General features: G+C 39.1%; 2 protein-coding genes across 4 annotated transcripts; both read left to right on the top strand.

The window, feature by feature from the left end:
• The first annotated feature begins 8,169 nt into the window (after positions 1–8,169).
• Positions 8,170–14,004, top strand: LOC310945122 (fizzy-related protein homolog). Of its 3 annotated transcripts, XM_083911119.1 has the most exons (14): positions 8,170–8,284; positions 8,955–9,060; positions 9,158–9,286; positions 9,459–9,522; positions 10,236–10,366; positions 10,597–10,679; positions 10,773–10,956; positions 11,048–11,113; positions 11,207–11,309; positions 11,827–12,011; positions 12,105–12,338; positions 12,987–13,091; positions 13,198–13,290; positions 13,392–14,004. In XM_083911119.1, the coding sequence occupies exons 2-14, from the start codon at positions 8,992–8,994 to the stop codon at positions 13,431–13,433; spliced, it is 1,488 nt and encodes a 495-aa protein (XP_083767245.1). In that variant the 5' UTR covers positions 8,170–8,284; positions 8,955–8,991; the 3' UTR covers positions 13,434–14,004. The 3 variants fall into 3 exon arrangements, with proteins under 3 accessions (XP_083767245.1, XP_083767244.1, XP_083767243.1); XM_083911118.1 differs by lacking the exon at positions 8,170–8,284 and having other exon boundaries at positions 8,871–9,060; positions 10,239–10,366; XM_083911117.1 differs by lacking the exon at positions 8,170–8,284 and having other exon boundaries at positions 8,871–9,060.
• An 870-nt stretch (positions 14,005–14,874) lies between these two features.
• On the top strand, positions 14,875–22,100 carry haus5 (HAUS augmin-like complex, subunit 5). The gene is made up of 19 exons (XM_083911224.1): positions 14,875–15,187; positions 15,749–15,811; positions 16,051–16,083; positions 16,310–16,334; positions 16,510–16,642; positions 16,739–16,898; positions 17,005–17,101; positions 17,705–17,796; positions 17,901–17,955; positions 18,052–18,179; positions 18,262–18,343; positions 18,481–18,635; positions 18,954–19,116; positions 19,292–19,372; positions 20,298–20,443; positions 20,515–20,611; positions 21,208–21,346; positions 21,533–21,665; positions 21,941–22,100. Exons 1-19 carry the CDS (start codon positions 15,090–15,092, stop codon positions 22,041–22,043), a joined length of 1,983 nt encoding a protein of 660 aa, XP_083767350.1. The 5' UTR covers positions 14,875–15,089; the 3' UTR covers positions 22,044–22,100.
• The last annotated feature ends 368 nt before the right edge of the window (positions 22,101–22,468 follow it).

The following is a 22,468-nucleotide window of genomic DNA, read 5'->3' as shown; positions in this document are numbered from 1 at the left end:
TGAAAACTTTTTTGACTCTGTTATGGAACAAGGGGAAGAGAAAATCCTTTTGCCTAAAGTACAATTTCAGACTCTTTTTTTATTAGTTTTTTTTTTTTAAAGGAGACAAAAAATCCCTGACCATGATGTGAAAGTTGTGCTGACAGCAAGTCATACATCAGAACAACAAAATTGAGTCATTTCTGGTTTTAAGCCCCATTGTTGTACTGCTGAGAGAGGGACAACGCTAATTATCTGCTGCTCTTCATTAGTTCTCATGTAGTTTTTTAATTTTTTTTTAAATGTTGTTGGTTAGTGATGTTTAGACTCCCTATTACACCTTACACCATAGAGGAAATGAGGATTACCTTGCACATATGAACAACTTTAGGATGCTGAATATATCCATCCATCCACCAGACAGACAACCATTAACACCTACGGGCAATTTAGAGTCATCAATTAACCTAACACGTGCACATCTTTGGACTGTGGGAGGAAGCCGGAGAACCTGGAGAAAACCCACACAGACACAGGGAGAACATGCAAACTCCCCACAGAAGGGCCCCAGCTGGGATTTGAACCAGGAACCCTCTTGATGTGAGGTGACAGTGCTAACCACCACCCCACCTTGCCACCCTATACTGAATAAAGCATGTGATTTTGGACCAAGAATAAGCCAAAGGTTAGATAATGGACAAAAATGCACTAGAAGTTTGTTATTTTTTTATGTGAAAATGTTCAGGATATTTCCCTGTATTGCTATTATGTTTCTTACATGTCCTATATATACGGTATATATCTGTCCTAGTGATATCATTGTTTTCTTTTGTTTGATTTTGTCTGGATCATTTATGTCCATACTCTGGAAAGATTGAAGATCTACTGAAAATAAATATAGTTTGATAGAATATGAATCTCACTTTCTCACTGCAGTGCCTTCATGTTGACCTGTGCACTCATTCCCACACAGTCACTGTAAAGTCTCAGTAAGTCTAGATTACTACGGTATAATCGTAATCATCTGACATACATGGGGCAGAGACAGTTTTCTTTCTTTTCCTCTAACACTTGTGCCCTGTCTCTCTCTGTCATCTCCTTCTCTTTTTCACCACTCCCAATCCTCTCTGCTGTTCCATGGTTTGGTGGCAGGGTGCCAGCCTGTTAGGAAGATGAGACTCCAATCAATCAGGGCTTCCCAGGGGGGCCTCTGACCGCAGGGCCCGACTCCCTAATTGCCCCCAGGCAGGGAGGCAGGCAGGCTCAGCCGCTGCAACACATGTTCACAGAGGGGCCGGTGCCGCCGTGCTAGCTGGCATTCTCAGCGTGTGAAACACTTTCTTGGACAGATGGAGGCCTGGATGGACCCCACTACCAGGGCCATATGGATAGGCCTGTGGATGTGACAGTGAACTGTTTCTGATTAGATACTCAATTGTGTGTTAACCCCAGTTTGTGCTGCTCCTAAATTACTATTGCATTCAAGTCACAGAACATCTGATAGTCCCAAAATAAATACTTGGTGCTCTTTTATGAACCCAGAAGTTCAATTAACAACACTTACCGCTGTTCTGAAGGCATTTCCAGACTTTTCCAACCATCTGGATTAAAAAATATGATGTCTGTTGCATAATAAAAACATATCATTTTATTTTTTCATTAAAAAAACATGTGTTGATATTTTCTGTGTGGCAAGGTCAAGGTTGTATGTAATTAATCTAGATTAGGAAAGATTGGCTGCAGCTTATTGGGAAACTGGTTAAACATATTTTTTCTTGTGCAGCAGACAGAATATTTTACCATCCAGATGTTTTGAGGAGTCTTGAAAATACATCCAGAACAGCAGTGAGTTTTGCGGCTGGTTGTTGGTTTGGAGCAAAAGTAAAAGCATTTATTAATCATGTGACAGAACTTGATCTGTAAAGAAAAAAAATAAAAATAAAACTTGCATTTGAGCTCAAGTTTCAGGGATCACACAAATTGCATTTTACTCTATACAAAGTGTAACAAGTGCCGAGGCAAGACGAGAGAGATTTGTTGCACTTTCACATGTTTATCAGATCACATCTCGTGTTGTTCCCAAAGAGATGAACAAACACTGAATGGATGAAAAAAAAGGGTGTGGATGGTGCTTTGGACAAGAAAGGATAAAAGGAGAGATGTGAGGATGTCAGAGTGGGAGAGAGGAAAAAGAGAAACATTAAGAAAGATTAAGCAGAAAAAAAGTGTGGGAGTGAGGGAGAGAGGGGGAGTAAGAGTGGAGAGGAAGAGGAGGAGGAGGAGGAGGGAGGGATGGCTGCTCATCAGAGTTAATGATGTAGAAAATCCCCCAATTAGAGCGTTTTCCTGTGTTGCAGGATGAGTTCAGAGCGGGGTCCTCTGACAGCCCGAGGATTAGTACCCGGCCAGGCCGGGCCGGGCCGAGCCGAGCCGGGCCTGAACAGACACTAACTAACTGCTGGACATCTTGGCACTGCTCAGCTGGGGCCGGGTCGGGGCTGTAGCCACAGCCAGGGGCCCAGGGTAGGCATGCGTTTAGTGAGTGTCTCAAAGAAAAGCATGGGAAAAAGAGCAGCGGCAGATCAACAGAGAGAAAAAAAGTTCACTCAAATGTATTCAAATGTGAGCCAAATAAGATTTTAATAAGATCTGCTGTTTCTGTCAGTTACTCTCTATCTTACTCTCTTACTAAAATAACCATACCATATGATGCTCCTTGCTGACACATCAGTTTTGTAACAGCATCCGAGACATAACCTAATCTAGTCTGGGCATCTGGATTGTACTGAAAATCAATCTTTCCACATGCTGCTTGATGTCAAACAGCAAATAAATCACAAGATGGCAAAAATCCTGCGTCCTGTGGTGGTAAAACACAGCCTTTAATTCTGCTGGACAATAAATCTGAACATCAATCTGTCTCTCTCTTCACACAGATGAAACATAACCAAGAAAAGCCTTTTGCCTTTCATGAGATATTTGCCTGCAAGAAGACGGAAACAAATACATGAGAGCAGAGATAGTGACTTGTGCCAGAAAAATGCAGACTTGAGCACATAGATTCATTATTGACCTTGTGGAGACACGGAGTTTAGCGTAAATTCAACCAGAAAGAAAATCTAATCTTACTCACTCTCACTCCACCCCCTGCCCCCCCCCCCCCCCTCCCCCCGACCAGCTGATGAGGAGTGTTTCTCATCTTAATTAAACCAACCACATTTAGCCGTGATCTCTATCAGCCGATCACATCTTTGCTGTCAACATCAGTTCCAGCACTCGGGGCTGAGCTCACCAGAAGCTCGCTCCTCTTCTCATCCACCCAGATCTCAGCATCCTCTTCGTTCATCACCATCACCACCAGTGTCTGGACTCGGGTTTCCGACACTCATGGCGTCTCTAAAATCCTTTAAAATATGATGACGTCATGGTCGGGTATCATTATCCTCTTTATTGTGTATGTGTCAATAAATAATAGTTGATTATTTATTGTTCAAATATATATTATTAATTCTCTCCTAATTTAAATGTATGTGGTAAATCTATTTACTCTTTACTATTCCTGCACCTTTTGACCCACTTTGGCCCAAGGGCCTTGGTCAGTGAAGAGACTCAACTGCCTATAGATTAGAACTGACTTGAAAATGACAAACTGTATAATTGTCTTGCATAGCTTCACATCTTGCACATTCATATATATCATATATCATTAGGCCTATATACAACACTACTAACACAGGAATTATTCAAATGTCCAAAGGTATGTTGCTCTGTCCATAGGGACTTGGCTGGTACGGGATTAATGAAGGTTTCTTTCCTTTTTTTCTAAACACCTAAGCAGCAGAAGGTTAACACTGAAAAACTTCTCCTCTACTATATGACATGACTAAAAAGTAAAATTCAAATCAGCTTTATTGGAATGAAAGCTCAGAAACCTAAACAGGAAATTAGTAATGATTAGCAATAAATATATTGTGTAAAAATCCACAATTGAATCAGATACAATATAATAAAGGCTTTAAATAACAATATTGTGGGCAGCTGGAATACTTTTACAGATAATCATAAACATTTACGAAGCTTGTTTGTTCTAACTTATGACATACCGCTAATATGGCACGCTGTCTTTTTTCTCCGTATAGATAGGGCACTTTCTGAGAAACATGCAGATTAACTTAGGATACCCACTAAATAACACAGACACTTTAAATTCTCTTGTATTCAACTTGTGCCGTTTACCAGTTTGATCATAGGTCACATCAGATAAGATCTATGTGCAGACTTTTACTGTTTGATTTAACTCTATAGACCTATTGTAAGTGGGGGAGTAAAGTTTAGGATAGATTGTATTCTAGTCTTGGTTGTGAAATTAATTAAATACATAATAGTAGTTAATACAAACTCCAACTCCCACTACTGTCTTTTTCACTGTCAACATTCAGTGACTTGAGCAAGAAAGGTCAATATTCAGACGTTTTGAAATTTTGATTTGTTAAACATTTTGCTTGTGAATACTTGATATTTAACTTGGTCTACAGTAACGCCAAAAATCTAAAAACATCTCTGCAAATAAGCGAGGAAGGCAAAACAAGCCTGGTTATTATAGGAGCAGAGGAAACGTATTATAAAGATCATTTTCTCATAATTATCAGTAACAATATAAAAGCCTAAAGGTGATCCATTCTAGCATTTTTGCATGTTCCTGTTTTCCTTTTGTGGTCAACTATAAATAAATATAGTTAATACCATGACCCCAATAGGGACAAGCAGTTGAAAATGGATGAATGAATTAATTAATATAAATAAATAAATAAATAAAGATGCCAGTCTTCACAATAAAGGATGTTGACTAAATTGTAAGACAAGTGGTTTTGAGGAAGCACTAACTCGCCTCCACTACACAGTCACTGTGTTCATTAACAACAGATGAGTCCCTAATGACTAATTGATTAATTGTGCAGTCTATTATTTCGCTCCTGCACCTCAGTAGATCTGAAAGGGCCACGGCTGGAGTTAACAGTCTTATTGGAGAGACGCGTTCCTCGCAAAGGACAATAAGGGAAAATAGCGGAATTAATTGGGTTTGATTAAGAGAGCTTTTCAATGGGACACAGCTTTTTCGCATGACATAATTAGAGGTCAGTTAAGGGGGCGGGGGGTCTATGGAGGGGGGGGGTTGCCTGTTGGCGCCAGCGTTGTGTGGGTGTGTCTGTGAGAGAGACAGTCAGACACACACACACACACACACACACACACACACACACACACACACACACACACACACACACACACACACACACACAGAGGTAGGGGGTGCTTCCTTCACACTTGTAGAACCATGTTGTGTGTCTGATGTGGTGAATTTCTATAGGCTCAGTCACCAGAAAACACACAGTGAAGTTCACAGGGGGCCCTCTGTGTGTGTGATTATCACCACTGCACTTGTCAGCATTAAAGACACAGTGCTCAGTCTTTTGTAATAGCTGCATGCTCATTAGCAGTGCATTGCGGAGATGCTATTGTATAGGTTGGTGGCAGAAGAGGACATTCACAAACTGTAAACATTTGTTCAAGACACAAACACACTCATTTTGAATGCATAATCCTGTTACAGTATAATCTGAAATAGGAGGAAGGACACCTGAACTGTCATGAAGCAAAACCAGGCTTCACCGCTGATTAGATTAACAAATATTTCATCACAGGTTGAATCTGCAGTTATTTTTTCAGAACAGTCGTGATTTCACTGTTCTCTGTTTTACTGGGACACTGAGCCCAAAACTGCTCGGTGGAGTGAGTCTTTAATCCCACAGGCAAAACATTACACTACAAGCTACATGAAACATCCGTGTGGTCTGACAGAGGGAAAGGACACTCTCTCCTTTAGATATTGTATCATTATAGTAGAATTATGATTATTAGGAAAAGCTACCTAAAGTATCAAAATAGAAAATGGCAAATTATAGGCAAAATGGCTCCTTTCATTGTGTTATATTATTATAGAATATGGCATTAGTCTGTTATTTTATCAATAACTCCATGTAAGAGCATTTAATGTTGTGGTCGTCAATGTGGAGCCAGTTCTAAATACTTTGTACACTGCCGGGTTTCATAGTGGTATAATACGGCATCATATCATATGAGCATATCATGTGGGGGTTTTATGTAAAGAGTAAAAGTGCAAGTTTTTAATGCAATATTGTTTTTGATGTCCAGAATTTGCAGACATCCATCATGTTTTGATTATAGCTCAAGATGGATTTGGTTGTCAGGCTGCAGGTGAGGATGAGGTGCAACTCAATTGTTGAAATAAGTTAATTATAAAAACATTTTTTTGAAAATCCCTAGCTATTGAGGACTTAGGACACCGACAGCGTAGCCTTTTACTACAGCAGTGGTTCTCAGACATACATGACGTAACACCTCAGTAAATATCAGGCTCTCTCAAGTACCACCACTAAGACCAATGTTAAAATACGGCAGCGTAGGCCGACACTGTTAAGGTTTATTCCTAATCAGAACATTATTTATTGTTGACTGTCTTCAGCCACAGGAAGAACGCTGCAGGAAGAACATCAGAACTGACTCTTCAGTGTTTTCAAACCAGTCATTTTACCTCTGCTCACTCTCTTGCCATCACAGTTTAGCTCGTAATTCAGCTCTAATTACATGACTGAACTATTTGATCAAACAAACAAAGTGATGTCGTTGGTTTCCTTCCAGTTACCTTGCATTCTTAAAATGTGGTTAAGACACTAGGTGACCTATCACAGCTGGGGCTGCAAAGGGGCGGTACATTTTTGGTAAATTGCTGGAAATTATGACAGGAAATGCTAAACTTATTTTAAATTGCATTTCATGGATCAGAAAAGTTAAGTATTTTCTCAGTATTATATTAATTTAGTAATCAGAGATTCCTCCAAGTACCACCAGAGAGAGCTTGAGTACCACCAGTGGTACGAGAACCACAGTTTGAGAACCAGTGCGCTACAGCACGCCTCAGCAGGGCACTCCTGTCTTTGTCTTGGTCTGCAGGGTTTGAAAGTAGAACCAGCACGCCCTCTATGTTCGGTACTTGGACATGACAAGAACCTCACCCGCACAATAACAGAGACACAGATGCTGTTTATGAGCTTTGTATTGAACCGGTTCAGTTTTCCAGTTTGATCTACATCAGAGGTTCCCAAGATTTGACATGTAGTTAGTTGACTTACTTTAGTTTCTAGTTTAATGTTGCAGCCATTTGATAAGATTTATGTAGTGGATGAATTTGACTGTTACATATTTGTATTGTAAGCGGGGAAGTACAGTTTAGGTTAGATGGTAGTGTACGGTACTATAGGTTTTGTTGTGAAATACTTGAAATACTTATTCATGTATAAAGAAAAATCCGAAACCGTCACTAAATTGGTTTAAATATGAATTAAATAAATATCTTTCTTCTTTGCAAACAAAAACTGATACAAACCAGCAATTTAAAAAAAAAAGCCACTCTATGTCATATTTTTCGGTGTTTTGAATAAGACCGTCTTTTTCTGTTATAAAAATTCTCTCAAAATACAAATAATGTGTGATGCATGGATTTATTTGTCATGAAACTGCCTCGTCCAAGAACAAACCCCTTATCACGATCTTTTATCTAGAGCCGTGATTCTGGAATAATCTGCCTCATTATGCACTGAAAGTAACGTTTAGAAGGAGACTTAAATCTTGTTTGAGATTGTAAATGTTGAAAATCATTAAATGTTGTGTGTTTTAATTACATTTTGAATTGAATTGTTACAGGAACTTTTGTTTTGAGACATTCTTCGTGACTGAAAAATGGGAAGTACAAATATTATGAATTATTTTAAAATAAATTTCTTTAATTGTGGGTTACATTGGTTCATTTAATAATTACAATGTAAGATTTTTCATGATCCATGTCACGAAAGTTTGATATAATATCAAATGATTTAGGGTGTTGATCACACGTTAGTATTTCCCTCACGTGATTATTATTACATTTATTTTCAAGGGATTTAATTCCTCCAATATATAAATTTGGTAGTGTTTAATATCACTTCTTTAGCCAAGAGTAAAAATGGTTTGGGAATAAAAAAATAAAATTAAAAAGTAGCATTTCCGTGTTTTGATTTGAAAGTCTTACGTCACAGGGGCTACAAAACTCCCACAATGCAATGCAGTTTCCCCCTGAATAACACTATTAGAAACATTAGACATCTGAAAGTGAATAACTTTAAATACCTCCTTAATCTTCCTCTGAACACCCGTGAACTGCTGCTCCTGTGTGGTGACCGCGTCTGTTGTATGTATTTTGTTTATCGCAGGTTTTAGATTCACCACGAGCTGAAGCAGCTAACGTGAGCTAGCTTCGCCTTCTCTGTCAACATGGTTGTTTAAAGACAGTTTGATGACATTAAGTCTCTTACAGCTTTCTAAATGCTTTTGTTTTGAACCGGTTCAAAGTTCACGTTAGTCGTAATGTTTCCGTAAAGTTAATGTAATTAAAGTGAAGTCAACTGTTCTTTCCAAATGTAGCATCAACTTCAAGAGTTTTAAGATTACACTGAATAAATTACTATTTATTTCAAATAATCAGGGTGTATTTTATGATGTAGGATATGTTTTTTTTAAGTGCTGTTATGTGAAAGGTTATTTTCCGTTTATTAATATATTTTATTAGTCCCCACCCAGCCCTTACAACAAACAAACAAAAACATTTAAAAAAATAAAAGATTAAATACTGTAGAAATTAATAAAATAAAAATAATAATTTAAAAACAGGTTATTTATCAGCAACATGCAAGATAAAAGTATAATTCCAGACCTAGTTTACTTTATGGTTTTACAGGTTTAAATCAATATACATACTTTCCGACCTTGCATTATGGGATACCCTCCAGAAGACGAGCGCTGAAACAAAACAAAATGCTTTTCCATTTAACTGTTGAAGTGATTTCTCTGTGTGTTGCCAGGTGTCCGGCCTGCAGGAGGCTTAAACATCAGGTTAAGATGGATCCAGAATATGAACATCGCCTCCTCCGCCAAATCAACATTCAAAATGACAACTTGAGCCCTATTGTGAGTTGTTTTGTTAGTTGTTTTTCTGTGTTCCTTAACTATACATTAACACAAGACTTAATACACTTATATTTCTAATGATTTATTGGTTTTGTAGAAACTGACACAGGGTCTGCGCAGTCGGACGCCCACAGGTTCCCCGATATCTTCACCCAGTAAACTTGGAGACAGATTCATTCCAGCCAGAGCGGGGGCAAACTGGAGTATCAACTTCCACAAGATCAATGTATGAACTGAGTGTGTCTGTGTGTTTGCAAGAGAAAAGTAATAATCATGTGTGTAACGCAACACAAGAGTCTAAAGGTAACAGTGTGTTTGGTTGAAGTTGATTACTGTATGGATGTTCTATCTGAGAAAAGTTTGTATCGCAAATTAATGACAGTGTCTGTGGTTTTTAGGAAAATGACAAATCACCAAGTCAGAACAGAAAAACAAAGGATACCTCTTCTGATAACATCAAAGGTAATTAAGGGCGCACTCACACTGTCCGTCCGTACCGTGCCCCGTGCTTTTAGGGTACTTGTCCCCCCCTCCTTCTCCCCCCTGCGCCCCAGGCCCGTTTGTACTCACACTGCCTGGGCCTCGGCGGAATGCTTCTTGCTGCCTATACGTCATCACGCCGTACCAAGTCACACGCATTGATTGACGTCATCGCGATGCGTCGCTTTGTTTACAAATCTTTCCATAGACCTGAGCTTTTGTCCAAATGTTTTTTTGAATATTTTAGTCTGACCAAATCTGCAGTAAACACTCCACCTGTGCATCACACAAACGTGAACCTTTCGCCACTATTGTTTTAAATGTCCGCGCATGGGCCGTCCTTCTTTTTTCTATGTCCAAACAGGCGCACATAAAATGACGTCAGAACCGCCGTAGGCCTTGTGCTCGTACACGTGCGCACGCTCGTGCTCATACATGTGCAAACGTGCTTTACAAAAGCCCACCTCTCCCAAATGGTCTGTGGCCGGCAAGCGTGTCGCACCTAGGCGCGGTGGGGTTGCAATCACACTGGTCAAACGAACTAGACTTTAGCTGTGAAACATGCTTGGGCACGGTACGAAAGGACAGTGTGAGTGCGCCCTAAATGTCATTTGGCAGACTCTACGTCTTGCTTATATGCACCCAGGATTGTAGTTTTGTGCTTGTTGTTTTAAATAGTATTTTGTTGCATGCAGCAGACGGGCTGGCCTACTCTGCTCTGCTGAAGAATGAGCTGCTGGGAGCAGGAATAGAAAAGATCCAGGACCCTCAGACGGAGGACAGGCGCCTACAACCATCAACCCCAGAAAAGAGGAGTCTCTTCACTGTATGGACATTTCATCTCATTCTCCTTGTGTATTTAATTACATAGCACGTATGATCGTACAATATCAGAACAGATGCACATAAAATACACTATCTGAGTCTTGAGTGGGGGTAAGAAATAATAGTGGAATACCACTATTCAGGCAATGTACAGTTTTTCTTCAGTGTTTTATGTTGTTTTAATGAAGCGGGTTGAGAACATGATTGTCTCTGCTTGTGTGTTCTTTGCAGTTTTCACTCAATACCAAGAGGTCGTCTACAGATGATGGCACCAACATCTCCCCCTACTCTCTATCACCTGTCAGCAACAAAAGGTAGACGCTTTGTTTTGGAAATTTTGTTTTTTGATCTCTCATAAAAAACTTTGGCATCAGGGTCTCACAGTGTCAAACTTTTTCTGGTTGCAGTCAGAAATTGCTGCGTTCACCACGAAAGCCAACTCGCAAGATCTCAAAGATCCCTTTTAAAGTCCTGGACGCTCCAGAGCTGCAGGATGACTTTTACCTCAACTTGGTGGACTGGTCTTCTCTCAATGTACTCAGTGTCGGACTGGGTACATGTGTTTACCTGTGGAGTGCCTGTACCAGCCAGGTACTGCAGTGTGTTTACACAACTGATTTTTTAAATATATATGTATATAAAATATATTTGTGTTTCTTGACTGTGTTTGTCTTTTCCTCAGGTAACAAGGTTGTGTGATTTATCAGTGGAGGGAGACTCGGTCACGTCAGTTGGGTGGTCCGAAAGAGTAAGGACACACAGCTTATGGCCTCCAGGAAATTTTCACGGAGAAATTTTAGCAGTCAGTTTTTCTTAATGGAAGGATTCTTCATGTTTTTAGGGTAACCTGGTGGCAGTGGGGACTCACAAAGGCTATGTTCAGATCTGGGATGCTGGTGCTGGAAAGAAACTCTTTGCCCTGGAGGGACACACAGCTAGAGTCGGTGAGAACATGGGCAGTGTTTAAACTCTGAACATGGTGTATAAAGTGTCTTAACAGGAATGTACATAGCAGAAATCTTGAATAGAAAGCTGAATTAATCAGGTTTCGCACAGGTGCTTGAAATCCTTGAATTTAAAAAAATGTTCTGTTTTCAAGGTGTGGAAAGTGCTTGAATTTTGGACAAAGTACTTGAAAATTAAAATTATCCTTCTGGTATTATGAAACATTTTTGGTGTTTAAAGTCTAATACCGTCTCTTTTAACGTGATTTTAATGGAGAAAATAAAGGTATAATAATAATCTTCAATATCTATATGTAGCCGTGGAAATATGTAATTTACCACAACTGTAAGTTGCTGGAAAAGCTTGAAAATGGACCTTGAAAGTGCTTAAATTTGACCTCGGGAAAAGGTGTACGAACCCTGACTAATGCTTGACATTGTTGATAATTGTGTCCTGATAATTGAGTCGAATGTTGAGAGTGACCATGTATAACTTTAATCTTAATTCTGTCTGCAGGAGCGTTAGCCTGGAATGCGGACCAGTTGTCTTCGGGAAGCCGTGATCGTATGATTCTTCAAAGAGATATGCGAACCCCTCCAGTCCAGTCGGAGAGAAAGCTGCAGGGACACAGACAGGAAGTGTGTGGCTTAAAGTGGAGCACTGACCACCAGCTGCTCGCCTCTGGTGGCAACGACAACAAGGTACAGTTGTTTATTGTTATTAAACATGCCTCCATCTTAGTTTATATAGTTCATGATGGTGTTCATGGATGTGATTGTTATTTTTCATTTCAGCTGTTTGTTTGGAACCACTCGTCGCTGAGCCCCGTGCAAACATACATGGATCACCTGGCTGCAGTGAAAGCCATTGCCTGGTCCCCCCACCAGCACGGCCTGCTGGCCTCCGGGGGCGGCACTGCCGACCGCTGCATCCGATTTTGGAACACATTGACCTCACAGCCGCTGCAGTGTATGGACACCGGCTCGCAGGTCTGCAACCTGGCCTGGTCCAAACATGCTAATGAGCTGGTAAGTGACTCCAGAATCACTGTGCACTCATCATGAATGTCACACTCGCTTTGAGAATAAGGCACCATATGGCCTTTATTAAGATTCAAGGCAATGCCTGTAAAAAGTTGCCATTTGTACTTAAAGTGAGAAATCTCAGCAAACTGATATAACTTGACAGTAGACCCGGTCTGTCTGAAGCCAAAAGGGTCGTAATACTCTTAAAAGCATTGTATATCTATGTTAATTGTAATACATTGGCGTATTTCAATAAACCATGCTTAAGACAATTGGTGGTCTCATGTGCCAGTGTTTCACAAAATTCAGACGACATATTACATTATGAGGCAGAACATATAGGCTTACGCTATTTCCGTATTTTGATGCAAGATACTCGTAAAAAATATACGTAAAAGATGTTGCTTCTTTTTGTTTTATATCTTTGTCACACAATGTAAAATTTACATTGTTTCAACCATTACAACTGTCAAAAAACAAGACCTTTACTGGTTTTGTTACAGGAAAGACTTAGGAGAAAACTTTATTGTCTGACTAAATTTTCATCATAATATTTAATCAATAACATAAATGTGTCTTAACTGTCATTGACGTATTATGAGTGAATTACACAAAGCCTCCTTTGAATGATCATATTGCCTCTTTTTCAAGGTGAGCACTCACGGCTACTCTCAGAACCAGATCTTGGTGTGGAAATATCCAGCGCTCACTCAGGTTGCCAAACTCACGGGACACTCCTACAGAGTGCTCTACCTGGTTAGTGTGTTTTCTCTCTGATGATTTTGCTGTTGGTCATGTTAATGGAATAGCAGGCCATATTTGCCAGAACTTGTGGTAATTATTATAATTTTCTAAACATTAGGCCATGTCCCCGGATGGTGAGGCAATTGTGACAGGAGCTGGAGATGAGACTCTACGCTTCTGGAACGTGTTCAGTAAAACAAGGTCCACTAAGGTGAGAAAGCAGGTTTTGGGAACAGCAAAAATGTAATAACAGGACATAACAAACTCATGTCTGCCACATAATAAACCAAGTTTCTTTATCTTTTGTTTCAGGAATCTGTATCCGTTTTAAATCTCTTCACCAGGATACGGTGACTTTAATAAAAGATTAAAACTCTGAAACACTAGTTTGAGTGGACGTCACCACTGGATATCATCCTGGTGCTAAGTACATTCAATACAATCTTGTGACATTTTTTCTGCAGAGGAAATGACAACAAGAACAACTGAGCACTTTTTTTTGGATTTTTTGTGCTCTTATTGTGAATGTAGTATTTTTTTTATTGTATAAGTGGGTTAATTTCCATTTGTTATATGCCTTACTTATAAATATTGTATTATGGAATCTATGGAAAGAGCATTTTTAGTTTTTGTTTAACTCAGGTCTTATTTATTTAACGGTGAGGTGGATGCTGTTGCAGTGAAAGATGTCATGGCTTCAGTGGAGAAAAATGCCATTACATATTATGACTTAAACGTAAAAACTTAACATAATCACCTGTTACGGCCTTTACAGTATGTACACCATGTTTACTGTGATCCTTAGTTAACTAAGGTTGAGAGTGGTTGGCTGAAATAATGCAGTTTTGCTCCTGTGGACAAAAAGTCTAATGCTGTGCATCTAGACATATACTACACGGTTTATTCTTTGTAGTAAAGGAGGAAATAAAAGATGATGGAACTAAAGAACCAGTGTATTATTTCCTTATTGCCTTTACAAGTACCATTACCATTTATTTTTGGACTTAATTTAGTTTAGTTGCACTTTTACTGTGAAATTGGATTTGGTAATAGTGCATAATAAGATTCTGATTTAAAAATCATGATTGATAACGTTTATTAGCCTCATCTAAAATATGTTGGCACATTTAATTGTCAGCAAGATTTTGTTAATTTCAAATAAATGTGTTTATTGTTTATATCATGCCATTTTTATGTGTTTACCAATGTAACACAGACAAAGCGATCATGAGGGGTATAACCAGAGTACTTAAATAGATGAAATAACAAAGTTGAATTTAGTTTAATTATGTGGGATTTTACCATTAATATAACCACATCCATAATACTGCGTAACCATGGCAACAACCGTCTACAACCTACAACCAGCAGGGGCGGTGACGCGCTGTTTCTGGAAACGGATGTGCTGACCGGAAATACTGAACGGTCATATTTAGTATTTTGAATATATATACATGTAATATAATATGTACATTATAGAATTATATGTAATATAATATACATATATATGATGTAATATTGAATTAATATATTGTTAACTAGTTGATTTTATATCGTAAATTATTGCATTTGTACAGATGTAAAAAATAAAAAACTCCCCAATTTCATCGCTTTCTAAATAAAATTCCAGGCTATGTTTTACGGAAATGTATCCCCAGGTTTATTTATTTTCCTTTTTTCCAGTGTATTGTGAAAATCAAATTTTTTTGTACGTCTGAATTGTTGTATATGTGAAATTTGTTTTGTTTGTTATTTAAAGACCGGAAATACTGTGAACGGGCGGGAAGTTGAAAGTTTATGTATATCAGATTTTTAAAAAGCCACTACCGAGTTACCTTCCGTGTATTACTGTAAATGCGCATCTTTCACACGAGCATAGTAAGATAACTGTATAAGTTAATTAATTAAGTTAACGTTAAATGCGGCGACCGACTCGAGCTAACAGACTGAACCGTAGCCCGTTAGCTCCAGCTAACGTTAGCTCCTAAGAGTTGTTTACGTGTTTCCAGGATGGCGGACAGAAATCTTGTGCAGGAGTTGAAACGTTGGGCGATAGAGGAGTTCAATCTGCCCCCGGACAGCCTGCCAAATGACGGGTATTTTAAAATGTGAGTATCAGCTGGTCTTTAATTAAACCAGGGTTCGTATGGGTGCTGGAAATCCTTGAACACACTTGCATTTTAGTGCTTTATGTGTTTTCAAGGATTGGAAAGTGCTTGGATTTTGAATAAAGTGATTGAAATGTAGGTTATATAGGATGGCACATATAATAAAACGTAAAACACTTTGGCATTAAAACTTACTTTTGACTACTAGATTGTCAAAACAGATGGTGATTAACTTGCAGCTCTGACAGTAAATCTATTTTCAAACATGGTTGATTTCCTTTAAACTTGTCACCTCTGTAGAAAGCTGTATCGAAACATAATTTTGGTTGTTTACATCACAATAACATGTAGTTTAATGAGATGAAAAAGTGCAATAAGTATTCTACTGTATACAAAAATGTAGTTTAACACAGCTGCAAGGTGCTGGGAAAGCATGAAAATGTACCCTGAAATGCTCAAATTTGACTTACTGACTTGAATTTAACCCTATTAAACGTATTCTTGATGCTTCATTTACACTGTTGAATAAATAATCCTTAATGCTGATCATTTGTTTTCTAGGCTCTGTATCGGGACGGGGAAGTCGATATGGAAATATGTCATCCAACACGTTTTTCAGCAGAGGTTAGTCTTTACACTGCCTTCTTGTTCTGTAACCCCTTGATCCCTTAATGGTCACTATGAATAGGCTAAGGCTGATTTCTTTTATGTCATCCCAGACCTCACTCAGTCCCCATCTATATGTTCAGAATAAAACGGACACCATCTAATAAATGGCTTAATTTATCAAATAAACAGCAGTCTCATCCTGTGTACACTCTTTGACCGAGTACAGCTTCCTGACAGTTTCTCTGTTTTTCCAGGAACGTGAGGATCATGCGAGGCAATCTCCAGTGGTATCCCTTTTTGGTTATGATATAGGATTTTAAATCCACCAGCATCTTTACAGTGGACATGGCAACGTCATGTGAACATTTTGGTCATTTAGTAGCTCTTGTAAATGTCAGTGAGAGGTCACTCAGACATAGGAGAGTCTGCTCTTGCTCATACTCATTGATGTTTGTATGACTACTATGTGTTTAGCATTTATCCAGTAATTTCCTTGACATTTTGATCTTAAAGGTACAAAGTTATTCAAGACAAAGAGGTAGGTTACAACAATATTCTCCTTTCTAGTGGTTTGTTTCTTTTTCAAGATATATCTGCTCGATGTAGTACTATATTAATCTTGAGTGATCACACTGGGGAATTTTTAATTTCAGTAACAAAGACACAGATAAACTGGAATTTGTTTTTATCTGATGGGGTTTTTGCATGTTCAGTTGAAGCAGGCTGAGAACCAGAGTGAGACTGCTAAGCAGAGAGAACTTCAGAGCAAGATAGATCAGCTGAGAGCCGAGATCAGTCACCTGGACTCTCAGATCAGTGGAACAGAAGAGCAGCTGGCTACACAAGGTTAGTCAATCACATGCAATGAGGTGCTGGGAAATTTGTGAAAGTGCTTGACCGAAGAAAATGTGTAGGAACACTGTTTTTACTATTTACTAACAGAGCAGTCCATCAGTCATAGCTGGGCCCAGGTGGAGGACACCCAGCGCAGAGAACTGCTTCTGCAGGCCTTCAGGCAGCGTTGTGTCGTGGGCCGCAGGGTGCTCTCTGATGACACACAAAAGATCAGTGGGCACTGCCAGGCACTGGAACAAATGGCCAGGTAAGCCAGGACATTGAAAGTTGAAATAAAATGAAAAACAATGTGAGATAATTTACAAACCCGTACTAATGGTGTAGTATGTACATATGTTATGACTGTTTTGCAGGAAAGCAGAGATTAAAGTGCTGTTTGATAATAAGCCCTCCAGCAGCAGTGATGGTGACAACCTCAACTCTAAAGTCGCAGCAGAGGCACAGGTCCTGGTAAGAGCTGCCTAAATCTCTGGACTGTATTTTACTGAGTAGAGCTGGGTAGGGTGCATGTTCTCTGGCAATTGAAGTTTTGACGTAACGCTGCTTTCCATTAATGCATGTTTCAGTCAGGCAAATAGTGAATAAGCCAACTGACAAAATGCTCCACAGTGGTTTTGTCTGAAATTGCACCCTATACTATATACAGCACAGTAGTTCACTGTATTTACCGTCTCTGATTTTGAGTGTCAAATTCTGTGAAATGTATCTATATAGTTCCCTGAAAAACTGCAGAGTATATACAGTATCATACTGGGAGCAATCAATGAAGGAGTGATTTCAGGAACACAATTCCATTTTAGGTGGGAAACTGTAATGGATTACTGCTGCTTAATATTATATATGTATTATGTCATCTTGGGAGTAACCTAATAGTACTACAGATTTGATGTTGTTTGCAAGTTTTTAAAATATCAGTTGAAATCTTCATATTTTGGAAGAATGTATACCAAATGATCAGAAATGATTCATATTAATCTGACTGGTGTAAACCAAGATGCCTGATCAGCTGCTGACTTAAGGAAACCATCCATCTTTCTTTTTTTCCGCCGTTAGCGTGAAGTGAGAGAACTGTGTGACGATAGGGTCCACTTCTATCAGTCTTTACAAGAGAGTGAACTCAAAACGTCACATCCTGCAGTCAAACAGTAAGGACTCTAGCAATGGCACAGTATTTGAGAAATCAATGATTCACAAACTGTCTTTAAGAATATTATCAACTTCTTTCGTGTATCTCTTTGTTCCTTCTCAGTATGACTCGTGAACAAAGGACTGCTGTGTTTCAGTACTGGCTGAGTGCTGTGGAGGTTGGTGTATTAAGATCTAATTTCACTAAATATTTTGGTACCTGTACTAATAAGAAGTTTTACTTTGAATTAACACATTGGTTGTCGTGTCATCAGAACCTGTTGGGTAGTTATCCTCCAAACCACATCCTCTCAGCATTGGAGTATTTAGCTTCCAGAGAGCAGAAGGAATTAGAAGAGAAACTCGCCACTCTGGATGTGACACGGGATGTGACGGCTCTACGGTAAACTTCAGTGTTAGAATAAAGTGCCCCCTCCCCTAATGTTTTCAGTGTTAGAGTATTTATGTAGCATTTTTATTTGCAGGTTCCGCTTTGAAAGTAATCACCTATTGGACATGTCAACAGAAGAGGATAATGAGTTGCCATCGGTTAAGAGCCTGTTAGAGGTGCTATACACAAAAACACACATACACACTGTATCATAATATTCAGGGATTTAAAGTAGAAGAAACATGTTCAAGTGTTTCCTGGCATTTGTGATTTTTTAAATATTATTGGCTTACATGTTTGTTGTTGTTTCCAGGATGCGTGGGAAGAGGTGGAGCAGAGTTTGTTCGAACTGGCCCAGACTCGCTCCAGAGTCCAGCAGCTCCAAAATCAGCTACAGGTCCGCAAGAAGGAGGCTGAGCAGGAGGTGTCGGGCATTGCAGATGAGCTCCACAACGACTCCTTGGCACTGTAAGCAGATGGACTGTAGAGTTATGAGAATCCCGCCAATCATAAAAAGAGAGTTTTGCAGTGTTTCAGTGAAGAAGGTGCAGATTTATTTTGTAGTAGGAGCTCACCATTGTCAAGCATTTTTAAGATAGAAAGATTTCTTTTTAAAAAAAATTAGAATTTAGTCTCGTTCTTTTTTTTTTTTGTCTTTTTGCATTTGTTTACGTTTGTTAAAAACCAAAAGAGTTGCTAAATAGTCAAATTAGAGACTGATATGATCTGGGCAAATGGAAAAACTTGATTTTAAGCATGATTTTGTTTTTTCCTTGTTGCTGTCAGGTCAGCTCTGGAAGTGGAACTTCAGTGTGTAATGCAGGCGGCAGCCAGGGATCATATCAGAGACCGGTGTATCCAACTGGACCAGCAAGCAAGAAGCAGACAAGAAGCTCTTAGGAACCTCCATAGCCAGTGGCAGAGCATCCTTGACTTCAGACAACTAGTGGTGAGAGTAAATCGACATAATTATTTAGGAAAATGTGGTCTAGAGGATTTGGTTGTGTGCTGTTAACTGTCTGTAGATAAACATACTGATTTGACGCTGATTTATGAAATTCAAACACAGAGGTGTCAGTATTTCTCCAACATGTATCATTAAACATATTCTGTCGTGTCTCTAGGTTCTCAGACAGGAGCATATTAGAGGTCTGATTAAGGGGAACTCCACGGCCAAGACGGAGCTGATGCGTCTGCACACAGAGGTTTGGATCTATGACACTCTTTTGGCCTCTTTTTCCACACTTTGCACACACAATTGAGGTTCCCACACTTACTACAAATTATTTCAACATTCTCCAATTGGCCTTTAGCTGAGAATGAACTACTAGACTATCCATCCCGAGAGCTCCCCAAAACGGATAACGTTTCCATCTTAAGGGGCTAAGTTGCGTTCAGGATCATATGAACGTTAAATAGTAGTTTATGGATGAGAGTATTTTGAATGGGCTCTGGGTTATGTTGTGGAAACGCTGTGAACACCGCCCTAAGTCACGTCACACGCCTGCATGTGCGGGTCGGATGACATTACAACTTAAAGGACTAGTGTTTATGACCTTTAGGATCACAACTACTGTATGTTTTCATTATTGTTTAATCACTTGAGACAAACAATCGCTGCATTAGCTTAGAATGAGTTCTCATATGTCAATATTAGTCACTGTTGGCTGGTTATTGGTGGTTTTTATTTGTTTTATAGATTTACGTTGCTTTCTTTCCAACTTGTTTTGAACAGTTGAATAATATCAAATTGGGTAATGTTAGTATGGTTTCTTCAGTTGTTAAAGTTGACATGCTTGTTGGCTTGTTTTGCCTGTTGAGAGAGTTGAATAATTAATGGGAAGCTGGACTTAAAACAATAAATAGGTACCCAAGTGTATGTGAGTCACTGGCTAATTGCACTTTTTACTGCTTTTTATAGTACAAAGTATAAAAAGAATATGCAATGTACAGAGATATAGTCCAAAGATTTATATGGATGTAATGCATATAGAAGTGTTGTATAGTGTAATATATGGTGCGATCTGTCATATCAGCTAGATCCTACCTGAAAAATGTCCTGGAAAAATCCTGGAAAATGATTTTGAAAAAAAGTGGGACCCTGTTTCTATCCCTTTTGTCGTGTTTCAGTTACAGGAATTGATCCGGGGCAAACTGGTGCCACAGTTTGAGGTTGTCACCACTGCAGCCAGCAGTCAAAGGAACTCCATTTCCAAGGAGGCCAGACAGTTGGGAACAGTTTCACTTCCAGCTCTGGACCGTAGGACTGTTGAAGGGTAAGAACAAGTTGCCTGATGCCGGGAGGGGTAAGCCCCAGTCATTCCACATTTTTTTCCTCTTGTTTCAGAATGCAAAAAATCCCTGCATCGTGGCTTTCCATCCATCGCTTGCAGTCCCCGACCTTTGGCAGCTTGTGTCAGAGCCTTGCATTCCCACTGTACAGGGTGAGTCTGAGCATATAATGCATCAGTCTGTTTAAGAATGAGATCTCCTTTTTATTTGTATTCTTGGCCAAGGAAACACTATAAATGCTTGTTAGTACTGGGTTAAGTCAGTTTCATGGTTGATGATTTAAAGTTAATTCAGCAACTATGAGCTATAATCTTGGAACTAGAAGAAAATAATTTCTCTATTTAAATGGTAAACAAATATGATACATATAATTGAATAGATGATCCTCAAGTTATTAAGTGTTAAATTACTGTATAAAAGTGTTTTAAAAATGTTTTTTTGTAAATGAAGTTTGCCTGTCAACATGCTTTTCATTCGTATAACAGTCGTGCTAACAGCTCCTCACACTACTCCTTAAACGCCACATGCCCAGAGGGTTCTGATTAGCGAGCTGCTTGACCACAGTCCTCTCACCAGCAGAGCCGATAAAAAACATCATCAATGAACCTATATCCTGTTGTGAATGAACTTTTTAAGGATATCTGCTGGTCTAACAAACATGCTTTCATGTAGGATGCATTTCATGGAATTTCTTCTCGTTTCTCTCTTTATTTGACACAAACCAAATGTTCTTCTTCTTCCACTTCAGGCTCCAGAGGAGTTGTGCTCCCAGGCGCGCTCCCAGCAGCTTGAGTTATGTTTTCTCCGTCAGTCATTGCAACTTCACTCTGCTACTCTGCAGAAAATAAAGAAGGAAGCAGAGTTGCTGCATGCATCTGATCAAAAAGGTAATGATGGGAGCTTATTAAGAGTGAAGATTATTCTTATAAAATACACAGTAAGAAGTGCTGTATTTAGCTGTTAAATAGTACACACATTGTATATGATGATAATGTTTGTTACCTGAACAAAAATAAGTTTTAAGAATTGTTAAAAGTTTCAGTAACGACCCAACTGCTGTTTGTGCCTCTTAGCTCTGCTGTCCAGAGTTGTGGAGGAGGATCAGAAGCTTCTGGAGGTTCTGTTACCGAGAGTAAGAGGCCTCACCCAACGTAGCGCCCAAGGCCTTTCCTATGGAGTCCAAGTTAAAACCGCCATCTCTTACTGGTGAGGAAGTGTATCTAATATTTAAACTGATTTTATGTTTCCAAATTTTATTCATGGTCAGAACTATGAAAGGGCGATCCTGGTTGTTTTCCTTCATTGTTCATTAATACAAAATTCTGGATATAACCTTTGCTGTTTTAAATGCAAATAGATCTTTTCTTAACATGAATATTGTGTTGTGCATTTGTGTTATTTTGGATTCCTATCTGCAGGCAGGAGTTATGGGTCTGGTTTGCTGTTTAACTTTGTCTGCTTTTGTGTGTTTATATATTTAGGTGGGATCAACCAGTCCAGCATGTCCTGCCTGAGGTCAGTAAAGGAGGACTGACTTTTCAGCAGTGGCTTCAAAGGTGGAAACTTGCTGCCAAAGCCTCTTAGGGGACACTTTTTAGGTTTTAAAAGAGCCCTTATTGCACCTTTCAGTGGCAAAATGACCGTACTACACTAGTTGGAAAATGCACACTTCTTGTTTCTGTTTTTCATGTTCATAACTCCTTTCTCCGTCAATAATAAATAATTTTAAATCCAATTATTTGCTCCTGTTTTACTTGAGATGCATTAAAAATACAATATAAGTTGTTGAAAACTGCCTCTTGCTCTTGTGTTGAACAAGCTGAATCCGAGCTGCATTTTTTCCCCCTGTGCCCACGAATGAGCTGTGGATATTATCATCAGTGTTGATCTGTCTCACGGTCGGTGTTAGGAAGTATGCAATGGTGAAAAGTAACTAATTACATTTACTCAAGTACTGTACTTAAGTACAATTTTGAGGTACTTGTACTTTACTTGAGTTATTCCATTTT

This window comes from Echiichthys vipera (genome assembly GCF_963691815.1).
Source record: "Echiichthys vipera genome assembly, chromosome: 3".
In the NCBI taxonomy this organism is placed as follows: Eukaryota; Metazoa; Chordata; class Actinopteri; order Perciformes; family Trachinidae; genus Echiichthys; species Echiichthys vipera.
This window is presented reverse-complemented; position numbering and strand designations above follow the sequence as displayed.